The sequence below is a fragment of the Eurytemora carolleeae genome, unplaced genomic scaffold (assembly GCF_000591075.1).
Source record: "Eurytemora carolleeae unplaced genomic scaffold, Eaff_2.0 scaffold500, whole genome shotgun sequence".
NCBI classification, from domain to species: Eukaryota; Metazoa; Arthropoda; class Copepoda; order Calanoida; family Temoridae; genus Eurytemora; species Eurytemora carolleeae.
The window spans coordinates 178,431-198,352 of record NW_019396405.1 but is presented as its reverse complement, the minus strand read 5'-3'; the positions used below and the strand labels follow the sequence as shown (position 1 = coordinate 198,352).

Genomic DNA, 19,922 nt, shown 5'->3' with positions numbered 1-19,922 from the left:
GAGTTAACCCTATATATTCTGATTGAGATTTAACCCTATATATTCCGATTGAGAGTTAACCCTATATATCCTGATTGAGAGTTAACCCTATATATCCCGATTGAGAGTTAACCCTACATATCCCGATTGAGAGTTAACTCTATATATTCCGATTTAGAGTTAACACTATATATTCCGATTGAGAATTAACTCTATATATTCCGGTTGAGAGTTAACCCTATATATTCTGATTGAGATTTAACCCTTTATATTCCAATTGAGAGTTAACCCTATGTATCCCGATTGAGAGTTAATTCTATATATCCCGATTGAGAGTTAACCCTACATATCCCGATTGAGAGTTAACTCTATATATTCAGATTGAGAGCTAACCCTGTATATTCCGATTGAGAGTTAACTCTATATATTCCGATTGAGATTTAACCCTATATATCCCGATTGAGAGTTAACCCTACATATCCTGATTGAGAGTTAACTCTATATATCCCGATTGAGAGTTAACCCTACATATCCCGATTGAGAGTTAACTCTATATATTCCGATTGAGAGTTAACCCTATATATCACGAATAAAAGTTAACCCTATACATCCTGATTGAGAGTTAACCTTATATATTCCGATTGAGAGTTAACTCTATATATTCTGATTGAGAGCTAACCCTATATATCACGAATAAAAGTTAACCCTATAAATCCCGATTGAGAGTTAACCCTATATATTCCGATTGAGAGTTAACCCTATATATCCCGATTAAAAATTAACTCTATACATCCTGATTGAGAGTTAACCCTATATATTCCGATTGAGAGTTAACTCTATATATTCTGATTGAGATTTAACCCTATATATTTCGATTGAGAGTTAACCCTATATATCCCGATTGAGAGTTAACCCTACATATCCCAATTGAGAGTTAACTCTATATATTCAGATTGAGAGCTAACCCTATATATTCCGATTGAGAGTTAACTCTATATATTCCGATTGAGAGTTAACCCTATATATCCCGATTGAGAGTTAACCCTACATATCCTGATTGAGAGTTAACTCTATATATCCCGATTGAGAGTTAACCCTACATATCCCGATTGAGAGTTAACCCTATATATCACAAATAAAAGTTAACCCTATACATCCCGATTGAGAGTTAACCCTATATATTCCGATTGAGAGTTAACTCTATATATTCTGATTGAGATTTAACTCTATATATTCCGATTGAGAGTTAACCCTATATTTTCCGATTGAGAGTTAACCCTATATATCCTGATTGAGAGTTAACCCTATATATTCCGATTGAGATTTAACCCTATATATCCCGATTAAAAGTTAACCCTATACATCCTGATTGAGAGTTAACCCTATATATCCCGATTGAGAGTTAACCCTACATATCCCGATTGAGAGTTAACCCTATATATTCTGATTGAGAGTTAACCCTATATATTCTGATTGAGATTTAACCCTATATATCCCGATTGAGAGTTAACCCTACATATTCCGATTGAGATTTAACCCTATATATTCCGATTGAGAGTTAACCTTACATATTCCGTTTGGGCTATTTATGGATGATTTTGCCCTTAGAGTTGAGTTAGTATAAGTATATGATCGACCATAAACCAACTTTTTAATGACTAGCTCATGGAAGAAAAAATGAGAGACATCTTACTTTAGTATTGGCTATTTTTGATTCCAGCCGTTTGACAGTAATCCACCTTACTTTACTACTAGACATTATCGTGACAAAAGGAATTGAGTCTTTGCCATAAACTAAAATTTCTACAAAATTGGGTTGCAAAAATTTTGGGATTTAAAAAACCAGAGTTTGTGGCAAAGAATCAATTCCTTCAAAATCTCGATTAAAATCAGATCTAAAAAGTCCAAATATGGTAAGCAATGATTAACTGAAAAGAAATGAAAACCTGCTCTGCTATCCAAAGAGCTGATGGACAGAGCTCTTTCTAACATCCTTGAGAGCCCAGACCCTTCCAACTCCTCCCTATAATACACACACACTGGAGAACAGTTGCCACAATCATCCAAAAATCGATGAGAACTTTACCAATTACTTATTTAACACCCAGGACAGCCAGAAAACAAGAAGAAAAATGATTATTTTCATTCTGCATTAAATACATGTATCAATAAATTTGTATCATAAAAAAATTAGAAATAATTAAATTGATAAAGTTAAAAAACGTATTTAACACCAAAGATAAAACCAGGTGCTTTACTACTATAAAAAAGATGACTATTAAAAAGTATGAGTTATGAAGTAAAATTAAAGGTCGAGGCGTTGCAAAATTGACCCTGTCATGAAAATTGATGCAATTTTTTTTATAGCAGTCTGGATCTCTTCTAACGGAATGAGGTTGCTTTCAACTAATTCCTCATTGAAAATAAACGGATATTTTCCTCCGTAAACAAAATTATCCAATAACTCTAAAAATTCAAATTGTGAATTTAACTTTATAATTTGTGTAACTCGTTATTTTGTCTTTAAGGGCTAAAAGTAGTTTTCAAAACAAGTATAATTGTGAACCAGTAATTTTCTTGTGAACTCTGTATTTGACATGAAAGACAGTTTCAAATTATTACTTTAATTGCTTCTGCAGCAAATTCTTATAATCTTCTAAACTCAAAAGTCAAATATTAAAAGTTTAATTTTTGAAGATAACTATAACAGAGTACAGACTCAGACATCGTGCAAAACAGAAAAATGTGTTAATTTTTAAGATTTTTTATTTTAAAGATAAAATTATGTTTCTAAAAATCATCATAAGCAAAATTAAACACAAAAATAGGAATTTGTACCATCTATCCGGCCAGTATAAAATGTAATCAGAGAAAATGGTCTTCTCAAAAATGCAATTATAAAACTTTTGACGTAAATTTTCTGCAATTTTCACATTTTGCATTGTCTTAATGGATTAAGAATTCCGCTGCCTTTTAAAAATTAAAACAGTAAATTGAATCGAAAATTTTTTTTTGAAATGGTTTGAGCCTTTACCGCAAAGTCAACTTCAATTTCCTAACCCCTATATCTTTACAACCTTTTATATTTCAAACTGAGAGTATTTGATATAAAAGAATTCATAATTTAAAATACCTAAAGTGTAGAAACACTTTGTTGCAAAGATATAGGGATTAGAAAATCAGAGTTTGTGGCAAAGGTAAAATAAATAAACAACCTGTGTTCTTTCCGCGTTATGAAGGTTTCTCTGAAACTTTTGAATCTTCGCCTAAATTTGAATCAAAATTTAAACAAATGATATTTTAATTGTAATTTTTTTATTCAAATGAGTCAACATATTTAGTCAAATTTTATTTTTTAAATCATTGCCGCTAAAAAGTACGATTAATAGGTATATTTAGTCCGACGTTTGTACTAGTCCGACGTTTTTACTGGTCTGACGTTTGTAAGTTCAACGTTTGTACTGTCCGACCTTTGTTGCGTCCGACGTTTTTACTGGTCCGAAGTTTGCAAGTCCGACGTTTGTACCGTCCGACCTTTGTTGCGTCCGACGTTTGTACTGGTCCGACGTTTGTAAGTCCAACGTTTGTACTGTCCGACCTTTGTTGCGTCCGACGTTCATACTATCCTACCTTAGTTGCGTCAGACGTTTTTATGTCCGACGTTTGTACTGTCCGACCTTTGTTGAGTCCGACGTTTGTACTGGTCCGACGTTTGTAAGTCCCACGTTTGTACTGTCCGACCTTTGTTGCGTCCGACTTTTCCTAAACCCTGAACATATTTGCAACCTGATAGTGTAAACCCTGCATATTTGCAACCTGATGTGCGTCCGACGTTTGTTCTAGTCCGACGTTTGTACTGGTCCGACGTTTGTATTGTCCAACCTTTGTTGCGTCAGACGTTTATGCGTCCGACGTTTGTACTGGTACCTCCTATCTATGAACCTTTCCTTTATTTCTGATTTCAAGAATTTAATGATCTATTTCGTCGTTTTCCAGATTTTCAAATTTTAGTTCAAGGAATCTTTTTCTTTGATCATGAAAGAAATCCAAATATTGGATTTACCATTCTGTCTTAGAACCAAAATATGAAAAATTTGTATGAAATAATGTACCGCCATTAATTCTATATTTATATATCTTGCTACATATTATTAATACATATTTCTTGATAGGCAAACTTCTAAATAGAAAATTAGAATTGAAAAACATTTAAAAATAAAAATACAAACTCCTGAAATACTAACTTTACCTTAGTGTTTTCTTTCCTGCGGGTGATGGCTTCGAGAAGCTTTTATCATTTTCTCGTAATTGATCAGACAAGGGTTGATTATCATGATTGGGATCATGAGAACCCTGAAGTTCTTGAGAACTGTGATCTTCAGATCCTGATTGTGAAGGTAGGTCCAAGGGGCTTGAAGGGACAGTTGGTGAAACAGGAGTTCTAGGTCCTTTGGTTCTTGGACCAGAGGGGGAACCTTGGATCCTTGGACTAGTGGTCCCTAGACCAGAGGGAGAACCTTGGCTTCCTGGACGAGTGGTCCCTGGACCAGAGGGGGAAACCTGGCTTCCTGGGCTAGTGGTCCCTGGACTAGAGGGGGAAGCCTGGCTTTCTGGACTAGTGGTCCCTGGACCATAGGGTGAACCTTGGCTTCCTGGACTAGTGGGCCCTGGACCAGAGAGGGAGCCCTGGCTTCCTGGCCGATTAGTGGTCCCTGGACCAGGAGAGGAACCAAGGCCTAATAAAGGAATTGTCCCGGGGACAATAGGAGAGGGAAGATTCCCTGTACTAGCAGTTGCAGTTGGATTAAAATCTCTGTAAACAGAATTTTAATCTAGCAAGGTTTAATTAAATCTATGTTAAAGTGATTGTTTTATCTTCTTCAAAATATAGAAAATTAACTAAATTTTGATTTTTGAATCACGGGTCTCCATGAGTTAACTCAGAAACCTGCGTGTTTAGAGTGAATTTCGCAGATTTTCGAATACTTCTAACATTTAACCGAAAGCAAATTTTATCTCAAAACTGTGAAATTTTTGGCTAAAGTTTGATTAAAATAGATGAAAAGTATATGTGAATACAAATATCAAAACGTCTTGATAATCTAATATTTGCGAACAAACTTATTAATTTATGTAATGTGTACTGTTAGCTAAATGCTTTGTATAAAATAATTATTCTAAATTTTGTTGATTGTGAATTACCTTGCACATTGGGTTGCAATTTGCGTGGAGATTTTTTTTAATGAAAATAATTAAATGTTCAAAATTTATTTGTTGGATACGTTTTGAACAAAATATTATTAAATCAATATTAAATTCTTTCCTTCCAGTATTTTCCAGTTCATCATCCATATCAGAATCAACGCTGAAATTTATAAATGGTAAATAATGATCAAAACATAATTATTTGGCTGGATAACACGACATTTACTATTATACAATTCATATTTAATCCTATAAAGGCTGGGTGGGTCTGAATCTGTGTAAAGCCGGGGGGGGGGGGGTGTACCACACCCACACCCTTTGAAAAAAGGCCTTAGAGAATAGGTATAGGGTTGAAATGCATATTAATAGCACAATATTTCAAGGCCAGCTCATTAAAAATAATAACCAATAACTTTAACAGTTTGGGTTATAGGGAGGGGTGAAAAAAATGTCAAAAACAAGGGTAAAAAAATGTCAAAAATATTTTTTTGCTTTAAACAAATATCAAAATGTAACATTTGTTTCTAAATCCATTTTTCAAAGGCTTTTCAAAAATTTAGTTTTTAGATCTGTAGCTTTAGTCACAAACAAGTTATGGGCTATTTAGATTTTTTTTTACACAGACCGGACTTGTTACCGCCCTTTACCCTACCCTATGCATAATAAAAATAAAAATGTTTACACAATAAAGAAAGCTGTAAAAAAATTGTATCACCGTTAACATAGGTTAATATGGCCTTTTTTCTATGAAATAAACGGTTTAATGTTAACTTTTATTTCTGATTACCAATAGAGGAGCGCGCATGCTGCAAAACACGTTCGCATAGCTGAAGATTGAATGCAAGGAGACTCGAGGTTACGTCAATACATAATTTTCATTAATCCCAAATTAAATTTTCTTTTGTGTTTTAGCAGAACCATCATATCAAAGATAATATATATATAGATATGCAGGCAGGTAGAAACCTCCTTCCTAAATCGCTTGTAGCAGACAACTAATTTTTGAACCTCTGAGAAAATTCTAAATTTATACCTGCCTGCATATCTATATATATATTATCTTTGCATCATATACGTTATTTTTTGGTATTTTGTGTTTGAAAATAAATACTATAACTATATATATATATGGGCGAAGAGCTTGATTATATATAGAAGAATTAATGATAATAAAGTAATTACCTCAAAACGTCAACATAATCTTCATTAATCCCTAGTCTGAAATCATCATCATAATCTTCTTCAAAAAGAAGAAGATCCTCCATTGTTACGCCAACAACTCCTAAACAAAACATTTCACGAGCAGTTTAAAGGGACAGTTTTAGAAGTACATTTATTGCTTCTAGATACAAATACATTTAATGAATAACGAGTGTATTAAAGGAGAGGAAGATAAGTAGATAAGAATCTAACAAAACTGATTTGCGGATTTTATAATCCTCTTTCGGGGATTTCGTCCTCTACACTACTGTAGTCTTATTTCAATTTATAAAGTGTCATTGCCGATTCACAACGGTACTAATAAAACCTTTGTCTGAGTATAAATAGTCTAATTATCCCTCATTACTCTTTCTTTAAAGGGACAGACCGGCTATGTAAGGTAGATGAACTGAGTATGCAGCGTTGTGGAAAACTTCTTTCGGATTCATTTGAAACATAAAAAACTTTTTAAAGATTTGTAAATCCTGAGTTTGACCGCAAATTCGACGTTAAAAACTCCTACTAATTATTTAATAATTTAAAAAAAATAATACTGAAACGTATCCACCCCCAAAGTAGGAGTTTCGAACGTCAAGTGCTCAAACTCAAGATTTACAGATCTGTAAAAAAGTTTTATATGTCTCAAATGAATCCTAAAGAAGCTTTCCACAACACTGCATACTCATTTCAACTACCTTACATAGCCGGTCTGTGCCTTTAAATTGGTTATTTTCAAGTACGGTTTTCTATAAAAGTGACTTAGGCATTATATGCATCAGAAGAAAATGAATACTTTTCTAGATAAAAATCCTGACTACCTGACTTTCAAAAAACTAATTTAGAAAAAAAATTTATGTAAAGATTTTGTGATTATAGTTTCTTAAAATCGTTCCCTTCTCTCTTTCTTTTATAAGTTTTCACCTTTTAGCCTTCTTCTTCTTTCAAGTGAGGTTTCAGCAATCATGTTTCGGGATTCTAGGAAGAAATGTTTTCTCTAAAGATTGTTGTACTTTCTACAGAGTAAAAAAATGTTTTGTTTAATTTAGCATAACATTATACATCAGTAAAATCCCCCTTTTTAAGGTTCTAGGCCCGATTTGTGCTGACCCCCCCCCCCAGAAACTAATCTCTCTGAAATTTTTTTTTTTATACACCACTGACTTTGACCTCCATAATGTAGTGTACAGTGTACAGTGTACACTTTATAGTGTAAACTGTACACTGTACAGTGTACAATGTACGGTGTACGGTGTACGGTGCACAGTTTACAGAGTACAGTGTAGAGTGTAGAGTTTAGAGTGTAGAGTGTATAGTGTAGAGTGTAGAGTGTAGAGTGTAGAGAGTAGAGTGTAGAGTGTAGAGTGTAGAGTGTAGAGTGTAGAGTGTAGAGTGTAGAGTGTAGAGTGTAGAGTGTAGAGTGTAGAGTGTAGAGTGTAGAGTGTAGAGTGTAGAGTGTAGAGTGTAGAGTGTCGAGTGTCGAGTGTAGAGTGTAGAGTGTAGAGTGTAGAGTGTACAGTGTAGAGTGTACAGTGTACAGTGTACAGTATACAGTTTACAGTGTACAGTGTACAGCTTTTACCTGAGTGTAAAGAAAACATGTTTAAGCCATCCTGAAATATAATAATATTAGAACTAGAAACATCTGTAAAAACAGGGTTATCCACATAGGATGAGAATTTAAAGACGACCTTAGCTAGATTAATTCGAAGCTTTGATGCCTAAAATGACTATATCCGTAAAAACTTAACGTGTTCCTCTATTTTAAGAGTTGTACGTCAAATTCACAACAGTTTTCTATCTTGAAGAGTACTTAACTGCGCGCGCGAGTAACCGGTCTTAACTTTAAACCAAAATTAAGAATAATCAACTTTTAGCTAGAAATAAAATTTTCTCATCCATTCTTGATCAAAAAACGTTTAAAGTGTAGAGTATATGAAATCCCCGAAAGAGGATTATGAAATCCGCAAATGAGTTGTGTCGGACCCTGGAACCGGAGAAGACCTTCTCAACTTCCTCTCCTTTTATACACTCTTTATTTAATATGTATTTATATCTAGAAGCAATAAATGTACTTCTAAAGTAATTATGCTATTTCAATCTTGCACCGAACAAAATTGAAAATTGCAATGCATCTTAATNTTTTCTTGGGGGGGGAGGGGTCACTTAAGATTCATTAACGTTGAGTACGCAGATGATTCAAAACAGAAATTTTTAAATATGGTAGATGGGCAGATTCGTTTTACGTAAACTTTTATGTGTTTAGACTTTTTAAGGGTTTTACGACAATATGAGAAGGGTCCAACATTTTAAAAAGTTTGCTTTCATCAAACATACAAATTTGTTACAAAATATAAGTCAAAAACTATCGTTTTAAAACGATTGTTTTGGTCAGTTTTTGCAATTATATTTGCAATGATAAAAACAAACTTCTAGAGAATACAATTTTAAATCTCAGACTGTCGTAAAACCTTTTAAGAGTCTAAAAATTTTAAAAGTTTCCGTAAAACGAATCTAGCTATATGCCCATCCCTAGCTTGGTGATAAAGAAATCCAAGTTTCATTAAAATCTCATACTTTATTAGTAAACTTGTACAAATAATACATTAATGTCCACTATGGTCCCACATGGAGAATATTGTCAAAAGAAATCCAATACATTAATTTTATGGGTTAAAAATGCAATTAGTGAATAAATAAAGTAATAATCGATTACTAAAGATTAAAAAAGGAATGAGCATTCTCCAAAAATTCTAGTTGTTAGATCCATATATCTTTGAATCCTAAAGTCGTAGGTTTTAAAGTTTTAAGCTATGCATACTGTTAGATCAAGCAGTTTAAACTATAAGGTTGAACCATCCGGTTGAAAAGATAATGTTTTTAGAAACTTAGAACTTGTGTCGCATGGTTTACACCAATCTGTTTTAAAGAGTTGGACCCAAACTAACCAAATAAAAGTTGGAACCTCATCAAACAAAAAAAAATTTCTGACCTGTTCAATCTGGTTTCCAATTGCGGAGTTCTTCCTGTTCAATAGTTGTAAATCTGTCTCCCCCTTCCTTCCCTTCTCATACAACAATCTTTTGAAGAGAATAGTGAAGGCACTCCCCCAGATCCCATACAGATAATGTAGAGGAACCTCCTATACATATAGATAATGTAGAGGAACCTCCTATACATATAGATAATGTAAAGGAATCTCCTATACATATAGATAATGTAGAGGAACCTCCTATACATTCAGATAATGTAGAGGAACCTCCTATACATATAGATAATGTAGAGGAACCTCCTATACTTATAGATAATGTAAAGGAATCTCCTATACATATAGATAATGTAGGGGAACCTCCTATACATACAGATAATGAAGAGGAACCTCCTATACATTCAGATAATGTAGAGGAACCTCCTATACATATAGATAATGTAGGGGAACCTCCTATACATACAGATAATGAAGAGGAACCTCCTATACATCCAGATAATATAAAGGAATCTCCTATACATTATAGATATTGTCGAGGAACCTCCTTTCAAATGTTTATATTTGTCTCATTAATTACTTATTAGTATATTTTAAAAGCCCTTGATAAATAAAGAACCCCAGTGCAGTTCAGCACAACCTAAGTGATCTAAAACTTTCAAGAAATGTTAAGCCTCAAAAAGCTGGTCTTTGTCTGGACCACATTCACACCTTATAAAGTTTTTATTTAATTTGAGAGCATTTTTTCCTTATATTTTAGGTTTGTTTCAAAATACAATTGATTCTATGGATTATTAAAAATATGAATATAAATGAATTATGAAAATGAATGAATATTAAAACCTCTTAACTGCTCTATTTCTAACATTGTATCGTGATTTGAAGTAAAATATTACCGTATGTTTAGAGACAGTAGTTCCCATAAAATATTTAGATCCGAACTTTTCCATTGGCATTGACACTCCATACTTCGGAATACATACTTCAAATGGAGTAAATTCATACCATTCCTAAACAGAAATTTTATTTTATTGGTTTATGTAATTTTACCAGTTATTTAAATTTTCCAGTGGTCTCCAAAAGAATGTGGTACAGGACTGTCTAGAGACCCTCCTTTAAAAAAAAAGTATGGCAATCCCGATTAACAACCTTATATCTGAGTTTTTTTAGCTTAAAAATTGTTAATCCACGATCCACTAAGGTATAAGAAGCATAACTGGACGTATTCTATATATAAATTTGGCTTGTCTTGGTGTTTGTCTGTTTGGGTGTCTGTTTGTTTGTATCCAATAAACGTCAAAATGGCTAAACCGATCGGGCCAAAAAATTTTGTGGGACATCACGTGACCACAGGGAAGGTTTATGAATGATAAAAATTAAAAAAAAGGTTTTTAATTTTGTAAAAAAAATTAAATTCTTGAAAATCCGCGATTTTTTTTTAAAAATCCGCAACATTTTTTTCTTCTTTGTTTTAAAATGTAAACAAAAAGAACATGTTCACAATTTAAAAAGAAGATGGGCGCGAAGCGCCCTAAAAGCCTAGTTAATTATAAAAAAGAAAAACATGATTGTTCCTTGACTTTTAATTTTTTTGGGACGTATTTATTTTCTTTGTATTTATGGACCCCTGTTCCAACAAACATTTTAACATTTTAAATTGAGAATCTTTTCGACTATAGTTTTATACTTTTTATTGAAAAGAACTCAGTTTTTTATAAAAAAGCTTAAAGATTTTATTGTAAAATAATCGTGTGTTCTAGAAAATATTAAAATTTAAACATGCCATTGCAGATTTCATGGAAATATCTTAAAGATGAAAAGTAAGTCGGTTGGTTTATGTGTAAATCTACTATTTTAACTTGTATGTCTACCTATCTAGTTGAATACCTGGAATACTTTAGCTGAAATATTTTTCTTGACGTGTAAGCAGGTGTATAGAGGGAGAGCTACTTGACCATCCTTTAGATGAGTTCCTTGTTCGCTCAGTTTACTCTTCATACGCTTAAAAAAACAAAAATATATTTGATTAAAAAAACGAAATGCCTTTTAAGGGACTGACTCTGTAAATATATAATAGTTCTTTAAAAGATTTCATTATATATCTTTGATATATCAAAAGAGAGGCATTTAAAACGTTATGTGGAAGAAGAAGTTGTTCTAGCTATTTATACAGAGCCCACGATTTAAAAACTTTGGCTCGAGCCGTAATTCCTTAAACCCGACTTTAAGACCCAATCTTCAACCCAGCTTGTGTCACGTGATTGACAGCTGCAAGATCTTCGGCTCAACTTAAGGAGTTAGGCCCAATGAAAATAAACCGACCTTGGTTGGTTTAAGTGGAGAATAAGGCTCAATGTTGAGTCTTGTTCTCATAAGAACCCGGAATGCGCCAATTCCTACCATGAAAATCCGCCAAATAGAATATTGAACCAGTTTTTTTAACTCAACTCTGTTGAAAATAAGATGCAGCTTGAATCCGAAAGCTCAAGCCGTAAATAAGGCCAAACGACAGCTTAGACCCGAGCCTTATTTTCTTGATTTTTAAAATCGCGGGCTCGGATAAATCACAATTCACAATTGAAAATAATAAAGAGAAAAACATATTTCATCCAACAAAGCTTTAAAATATACCGATGTAAATGTTCGAAATACTGCACACCCTTTTTTAAAAAAAAACTTTCATATAAATAGTTGGAAAGATTAATATCTAACATAACCTTAATAACTTTGTTTATTTATTTATAAATAAATTAAAATAATTTTCTGTTTGACAATGTTCAACTTCAAATTGAATTAGATTATTTTCAGATGAAAAAGAAAGATGAATGAAAATATTTTAAAAATGTTTTAAACTAATAGATTTTAGAAATCCCCTTTACTTTGCAAACATTGGGTTAAAGGTTTTTTTCCCATAAAATTATGATATTCACAAAGCTGCAAGGGCGTATGCTAAAATTTGTCCAGTTTGGGGAGACTTAGTCCCATTAGCCCCCCCCCCCTTAATATTGAGATAAAAAGAAAATATTTTTTTGATATCGGTATCTGGCAAAGAAACTGAGTTTTTGCCGCAAACTCAAATTTTCTATACTTAGCAACCTAATGGTTTAAATTCCTCATCAGGTTCCGATATATATGGACTAGAAAATCAGAAAACTAGAGTAAATGAAAGTTTTTTTTCAATTTTATTTTTTTGAATACGTGCTGGTAAAATACTGCGACTAAATCAAGGCCTTTAAATACAGTTACATAAACACTTACCCCCGTGAGTAACTGTTCTCCAACCAGATATCCAAAAAAATCAGTAAAACCAACAGGTTGCCCCATCACTGACTTTTTTATTATTTTTTTCAAATACCTGAAATTTAAATTTTTTAATAAAAAGTTATTCGGAAAAGTAACTCGAAATGTGTTTTTATAAATTTAAAAATACGCTTAATTATGCTTTAAAGGCCCTTTCAGTTGGTAATAATGTTTTTTTTAGGATCAAAATCTACAGAAATAATTAGACCCCAAAAAGGAAAGTCAGGACTTTCGTTCAACGATCTTCTGCGATCCTCCCTGCGATCCTAACTTAAATTTTGGACTCAGTTTTCCAATAGTTCATACATTTATATACAGTACACATTTATATACAGACAGTACAGTACACATTTAATATCTAAGTAAGTGTAATGCAAGGGAATAGGAATGAAGGGAAAGGAAATGGCGCTGTTGTTAAGTTTTCATAATCTGGAATCTGGAAAAATTTTATATTATCTCCGATTTTTTAAACGTTACAAAATGGAAGACAAATTTTGGAAATCCCAAGCACTTTTCGTTGTTAAATGTTTTAAATGTTTTAACTTTGATACTACAAAATTATATTTACAAAATAACCCCGCGTGGATCAAAGGCGATATAGAAATCGTCATTTAATTCCCATGTCTAATTGGGACACCCTGTATAATGTTAATGTATATGCAAGATAAGGGGAAAAAAGGATGGGGAATGAAGGAAAAATAAGGAAAAAGGACAAAGAAAGGACATGTGATCATCATTCAAACCGATTGGTCAAAAAAGAAGGGAGATGAAAGATGAGATTAGGGTGTAAGGGAAGTATACCTGGAAGACCAGGGTGTAAGGAAAGTATACCTGGAGGACCAGGGTGTAATGAAAGTATACCTGGAGGACCAGGGTGTAAGGGAAGTATACCTGGAAGACCAGGGTGTAAGGAAAATATACCTGGAGGACCAGGTTGTAAGGGAAGTATACCCGGAAGACCAGGGTGTAAAGGAAGTATACCTGGAGGACCAGGGTGTAAGGGGAGTATACCTGAAAAACCAGGGTGTAAGGGAAGTATACCTGGAAGACCAGGGTGTAAGGGAAGTATACCTGGAAGACCAGGGTGTAAGGGAAGTATACCTGGAAGACCAGGGTGTAAGAGAAGTATACCTGGAAAACCAGGGTGTAAGGGAAGTATTCCTGGAAGACCAGGGTGTAATGGAAGTATACCTGGAGGACCAGGGTGTAAGGGAAGTATACCTGGAAGACCAGGGTGTAAGGGAAGTATACCTGGAAGACCAGGGTGGGGAAAGATGGACCTGCCAGTATCTCTCAACACAGTTTCTTAACTCAGGGATAATATCATGCGCAGCTTCAGGGCTAAATATAATTAATATTATTCAATATTTTTCAATATCATCAAATATTATTCAATAATGTTCAATATTATTCAATATTGTTAAATATTATTCAATATTGTTCAATATTATTCAATATTGTTCAATATTATTCAATATTATTCAATATTATTCAATATTATTCAATATTATTCAATATTATTCTATATTATTCAATTGTATTCAATATCATTCAATACTATTCAATAGTATTCAATATTATTGAAATATGACTAGCTGCAGATGAAGTAAGTTATAGATGAATGACTAGTTATAGATTAATGACTAGTTATAGATGAATGACTAGTTATAGTTGAATGACTGGTTATAGATGAATGAAGCTCACCTGGGGAATTTTGGATGAGTATATAGAGTTGAAAGGTACCAAGAGGACCCAGAAAGAGCTCCTGATAAGAAACGTAAAAGATTAGACTAAAATATGAAAACGATTAAATTCTATGGAAATATTAGATTTTGACTACTGTGCAATATAAAGAAATATCTAAAATCAATTCCATTTCATCCTACTTGTTGCAAACTAATAGATTTTTAATTTAAAAATCATATTTTGAACGTTCAAATAAACTAAATGAAACTGCACTTCTAAGCTTGTAGCATTTATTGTTCTCATGATTTAGACACGGCTTAGTTGAACTCAAGGTAATAATGCAAGGAAAGGTATTTGTGGTTGTTTATACTCTGCGTACATATTGAAACCAGTTCTCTCTGGGCGGAATTTGTAAACAAGAATATATGTTCGTTTAGTATCCGAGGAGGATTAAAGCATTTAATTTTGATAATTTTGATAATTCACACAATAGTTCCCTATGAACAGAATATTTCAAAGATTATTTTTTTGCAAAATTGATTCCATGTCAGGCTGTGGAATCCGCCTTGTGTTTACTTTTCCGCCGAAAGACAGCACACTGCAGTACAAAAATTGCGTACACCTATGAAATAACTTTCCTTGCATTAGTACCTTGTTTGAACTTATGACATAAATACATTAAATGACCTCCCATGAATTGACCGGTATGTCAGATTCCACTTTGCAGATTGCATTTTAATCTTTTTCGAAGTATCGAAGTATCGTCGTTTTAAAGAGAAATTATAATTAGAAATTTGCAAAAACTTAAATAGACAAACAAGGATATTTTCATAAATTTTGCTCAGTCAAAGGTGCAAAGGATGAATGAATGACAACGTAAAATTACATCTATAGCATTTTACAATCCCTTAGAATTTTCAGCGAGTCTTTAGTATTTATCAAGATTTTTTTGATAAGTGGTCTTTTTGCATCCATTGTATATTTTGGCTTGCAATCTCCTTCTTATGATATTCATAAACGATAAAAAGAAAATATTTTTTTGATATCGGTATCTGGCAAAGAAACTGAGTTTTTGCCGCAAACTCAAATTTTCTATACTTAGCAACCTAATGGTTTAAATTCCTCATCAGGTTCCGATATATATGGACTAGAAAATCAGAAAACTAGAGTAAATGAAAGTTTTTTTTCAATTTTATTTTTTTGAATACGTGCTGGTAAAATACTGCGACTAAATCAAGGCCTTTAAATACAGTTACATAAACACTTACCCCCGTGAGTAACTGTTCTCCAACCAGATATCCAAAAAAATCAGTAAAACCAACAGGTTGCCCCATCACTGACTTTTTTATTATTTTTTTCAAATACCTGAAATTTAAATTTTTTAATAAAAAGTTATTCGGAAAAGTAACTCGAAATGTGTTTTTATAAATTTAAAAATACGCTTAATTATGCTTTAAAGGCCCTTTCAGTTGGTAATAATGTTTTTTTTAGGATCAAAATCTACAGAAATAATTAGACCCCAAAAAGGAAAGTCAGGACTTTCGTTCAACGATCTTCTGCGATCCTCCCTGCGATCCTAACTTAAATTTTGGACTCAGTTTTCCAATAGTTCATACATTTATATACAGTACACATTTATATACAGACAGTACAGTACACATTTAATATCTAAGTAAGTGTAATGCAAGGGAATAGGAATGAAGGGAAAGGAAATGGCGCTGTTGTTAAGTTTTCATAATCTGGAATCTGGAAAAATTTTATATTATCTCCGATTTTTTAAACGTTACAAAATGGAAGACAAATTTTGGAAATCCCAAGCACTTTTCGTTGTTAAATGTTTTAAATGTTTTAACTTTGATACTACAAAATTATATTTACAAAATAACCCCGCGTGGATCAAAGGCGATATAGAAATCGTCATTTAATTCCCATGTCTAATTGGGACACCCTGTATAATGTTAATGTATATGCAAGATAAGGGGAAAAAAGGATGGGGAATGAAGGAAAAATAAGGAAAAAGGACAAAGAAAGGACATGTGATCATCATTCAAACCGATTGGTCAAAAAAGAAGGGAGATGAAAGATGAGATTAGGGTGTAAGGGAAGTATACCTGGAAGACCAGGGTGTAAGGAAAGTATACCTGGAGGACCAGGGTGTAATGAAAGTATACCTGGAGGACCAGGGTGTAAGGGAAGTATACCTGGAAGACCAGGGTGTAAGGAAAATATACCTGGAGGACCAGGTTGTAAGGGAAGTATACCCGGAAGACCAGGGTGTAAAGGAAGTATACCTGGAGGACCAGGGTGTAAGGGGAGTATACCTGAAAAACCAGGGTGTAAGGGAAGTATACCTGGAAGACCAGGGTGTAAGGGAAGTATACCTGGAAGACCAGGGTGTAAGGGAAGTATACCTGGAAGACCAGGGTGTAAGAGAAGTATACCTGGAAAACCAGGGTGTAAGGGAAGTATTCCTGGAAGACCAGGGTGTAATGGAAGTATACCTGGAGGACCAGGGTGTAAGGGAAGTATACCTGGAAGACCAGGGTGTAAGGGAAGTATACCTGGAAGACCAGGGTGGGGAAAGATGGACCTGCCAGTATCTCTCAACACAGTTTCTTAACTCAGGGATAATATCATGCGCAGCTTCAGGGCTAAATATAATTAATATTATTCAATATTTTTCAATATCATCAAATATTATTCAATAATGTTCAATATTATTCAATATTGTTAAATATTATTCAATATTGTTCAATATTATTCAATATTGTTCAATATTATTCAATATTATTCAATATTATTCAATATTATTCAATATTATTCAATATTACATGGTGAGGTTTGTGTTTAACACATTTTGTAGATTTGGGAAAACTCTATATAAACAAGGCGTAAGGTAAATCAACATGATGAGGTTCGTGTTTACATATTTTGTAGATTTGGTAAAACTCTATATAAGCAAGACGGTAGGTAAATCAACATGGTGAGGTTTGTGTTTACAGATTTTAAAGATTTGGGAAAACTCTATATAAACAAGACGTATAGAAACAGAAATGTATATCTGTAGCAAAAAGCGTGTAAACATGATATTCTGTAAACTTGCAGTACGTTGTACGTCATAAATGATTTAATGTTTTAAACGTAGACATAATGAGATTATTCATGAAAACTGCGTTTCAATCAAATACTTAACATGATTAGCTCAAATCATGCGACATACTTGAACTACGCTATAAAATATGGGCGAGAAGATAAACTGTGTTATATATGGTAACCGCCAAAAAAGTTCTTTGAAAAAAGTCCTTGACATAAAGAGTCTTTTTAAATAAAGTCCTACCCTTTTGAGACTTTATTTTCCAGAACTTTTTTTCTGATTCCAGTATAATTTTTTACAAGAAAGTCCCCGAAAAAAAGTCCTTTTATGTGGAAAATGCTAGGGAACAAAGGATGTTGTTTACAACCCAAGAAAAAAGGGGATTGATATAAAAACACTTAGGGTTATTATATTCAATATGCAGATGCTTAGAAAAAAGTCTTTTTTATGAAAACGTCTCAGACCCAAGACAGAAGACTTTTTTTCTTGGTTTTTTTCTTTGGATTTATTTTCTTCAGGACTTTTATTCATGTGATCTTATTTCCTGAGATTATTTTAGGAAAAAAGTCTCGGGAATCTAAAACTTAGGACTTTATTTTCAGTCACATTTTGTCCTAGGACTTTAGAAAATTGGGACTTTTTTACAAAAGTTTTGATTTTCAGGTTTTTTCCAGAAACTTTTTTTCCTGAGACTTTCTTACATAGATTCTATTTAAGGTTTCCACGAAATGGCTAAATATTTTGCGCCAAATTTGTGCTTCTTTCGCGCAAATTTTTTTTGCGAACTTTTGCGCTATTTTTGCGCCTGAAACGCAATGAGTTTTGCGCTATTTCTTTGTGCAATTTGCGCAAAACCGGAAATATTTTTTTGCGAAAGTTGCACATGAAACGAAATTTTAGTTTTGCGCATTTTTTGCGCAATTTGCGCAAAACCGCAAGTTTTACGCAAAATGTAACTTTTAGGAGAATTGTCAAAAATTGATATTCTGAGCTTAGAATTAAACAACTGAAGATTTATTCCATAAATAAAAAAATATTAACATACGAGTATGATAACGATTATACTACACTCAATTGGTTACTTTCAGTTGCAAAAAGTCTAAATTAAGGGACCAAAATTAATAAAATAGAAATTAGAGAGTTTGAAACTTGGCAATATTTTCATCCTATCAAATAATTAAGCTTTGCCTAATCAATATGAATTATATTCCTAAATTTTTTTAATCAAATTTCTGAAATCTTTTTAATCTCATATAAAATAATGCAAGAAAGTAACCAATGCCTGACGAATCCACTTTTAGGAAATATGCATGTCCAAAAATAAAATTGTCGAGAAAATTGTGAGATTTGAACTCTTCTTAACTGTCATTGGTCAATTATGTAAAAGTGACCAATAGGAAGACATTCCAAAACAAGATATTTCCAGAATTGAATTCTAAGAAACACACACCGTCCCCAACCGTTTGATTTTTACGAAATTGCGGAATTGCGCAAAACTCTAGTTGCGGTATTGCGCAAAACTTGAGTTTCGCAAAAGCGGAATAGGGCAATTTTGCGCGAAATGACTTTTGCGAATGATTGCGCAAATTGTTGTTTTTTTTTCGCGTAAAACTAATGTGAAAAGAAAGTAAAATTTTGCGTTTCGTTCCGCAAAAATTGCGCAAAAGTTTTGCGAATGGAAACCCTAATTCTGCTTATATACCTTCATGTTTCTATAAGTCTTGTTTATACAGAGTTTGACTACATTTAAACAAAAGTTCCTTTAAATTTATAATTTTAGGTTAAAATACAAAAAATATCAACATCAATATCAATACCTGTGTAATGTATACAGTCCAGCACTCCATTGTCTTGCAGAGTCTAAAAATGAATAACAATTTTACATTACACCACACACCTCAAGGTGAACCATATTAACTCGAATTCAAAAACCTTTTTTTTATTTTTAAAAATGTATTTTACCTTTGCATACTAATTTGTCATTAAATGATTTTTTCCTGTTTTTGTACTATAAAATAATATGGTTGTTTTTTTATAGAATTGGGAGAGAAATATACTTTGCTGGTTTAGTTTATTTACAGATTTGTTTATCAAGTGATATACAGTGGGCAGCAGAAAACAATGGAAATTTAATTTGATTCATTTCTTAGTTGTGAAATGTCGCTAGCTTAGAGTTTGTAAATTATAGTTAGCTAGTTAATTATCTAAAAAAAATGCCGTAAATAAAGTTTTAGATAAATCAGTTTCAACGAAATCCAAAATAAAAATAAAAATTAATCAAAATTATAGAATCAAAATTATAGAATCAAAATTATAGAATCAAAATTATAGAATCAAAATTAAAGAATCAAAATTATAGAATCAAAACTATAGAATCAAAATTATAGAATCCAAATTACGAAAACCTTCACGAAAGAAAGAAAAATGACCATATTAATACAACAATTTTCTTGTTTTCACAGTATGAAATGCAAA

The 19,922-nt window shown here is 32.7% G+C and overlaps 1 protein-coding gene across 2 annotated transcripts in view; it reads right to left on the bottom strand.

The window, feature by feature from the left end:
• The window catches only part of LOC111702606 (uncharacterized), a 47,674-nt gene that overhangs the window by 10,538 nt on the left and 17,214 nt on the right, over window positions 1–19,922 (bottom strand). For both annotated transcript variants that reach the window (XM_023474347.1, XM_023474348.1), the window contains exons 15-28: window positions 19,265–19,307; window positions 14,372–14,432; window positions 13,919–14,008; window positions 12,626–12,722; window positions 11,255–11,368; window positions 10,264–10,377; window positions 9,374–9,523; window positions 7,964–7,994; window positions 7,306–7,359; window positions 6,367–6,466; window positions 5,303–5,344; window positions 4,229–4,792; window positions 3,195–3,245; window positions 1,926–2,002 (exon numbers count right to left, since the gene is read on the bottom strand). In XM_023474347.1, coding sequence (XP_023330115.1) covers window positions 1,926–2,002; window positions 3,195–3,245; window positions 4,229–4,792; window positions 5,303–5,344; window positions 6,367–6,466; window positions 7,306–7,359; window positions 7,964–7,994; window positions 9,374–9,523; window positions 10,264–10,377; window positions 11,255–11,368; window positions 12,626–12,722; window positions 13,919–14,008; window positions 14,372–14,432; window positions 19,265–19,307 — 1,588 coding nt within the window. The remainder of the gene's footprint in view (window positions 1–1,925; window positions 2,003–3,194; window positions 3,246–4,228; window positions 4,793–5,302; window positions 5,345–6,366; window positions 6,467–7,305; window positions 7,360–7,963; window positions 7,995–9,373; window positions 9,524–10,263; window positions 10,378–11,254; window positions 11,369–12,625; window positions 12,723–13,918; window positions 14,009–14,371; window positions 14,433–19,264; window positions 19,308–19,922) is intronic.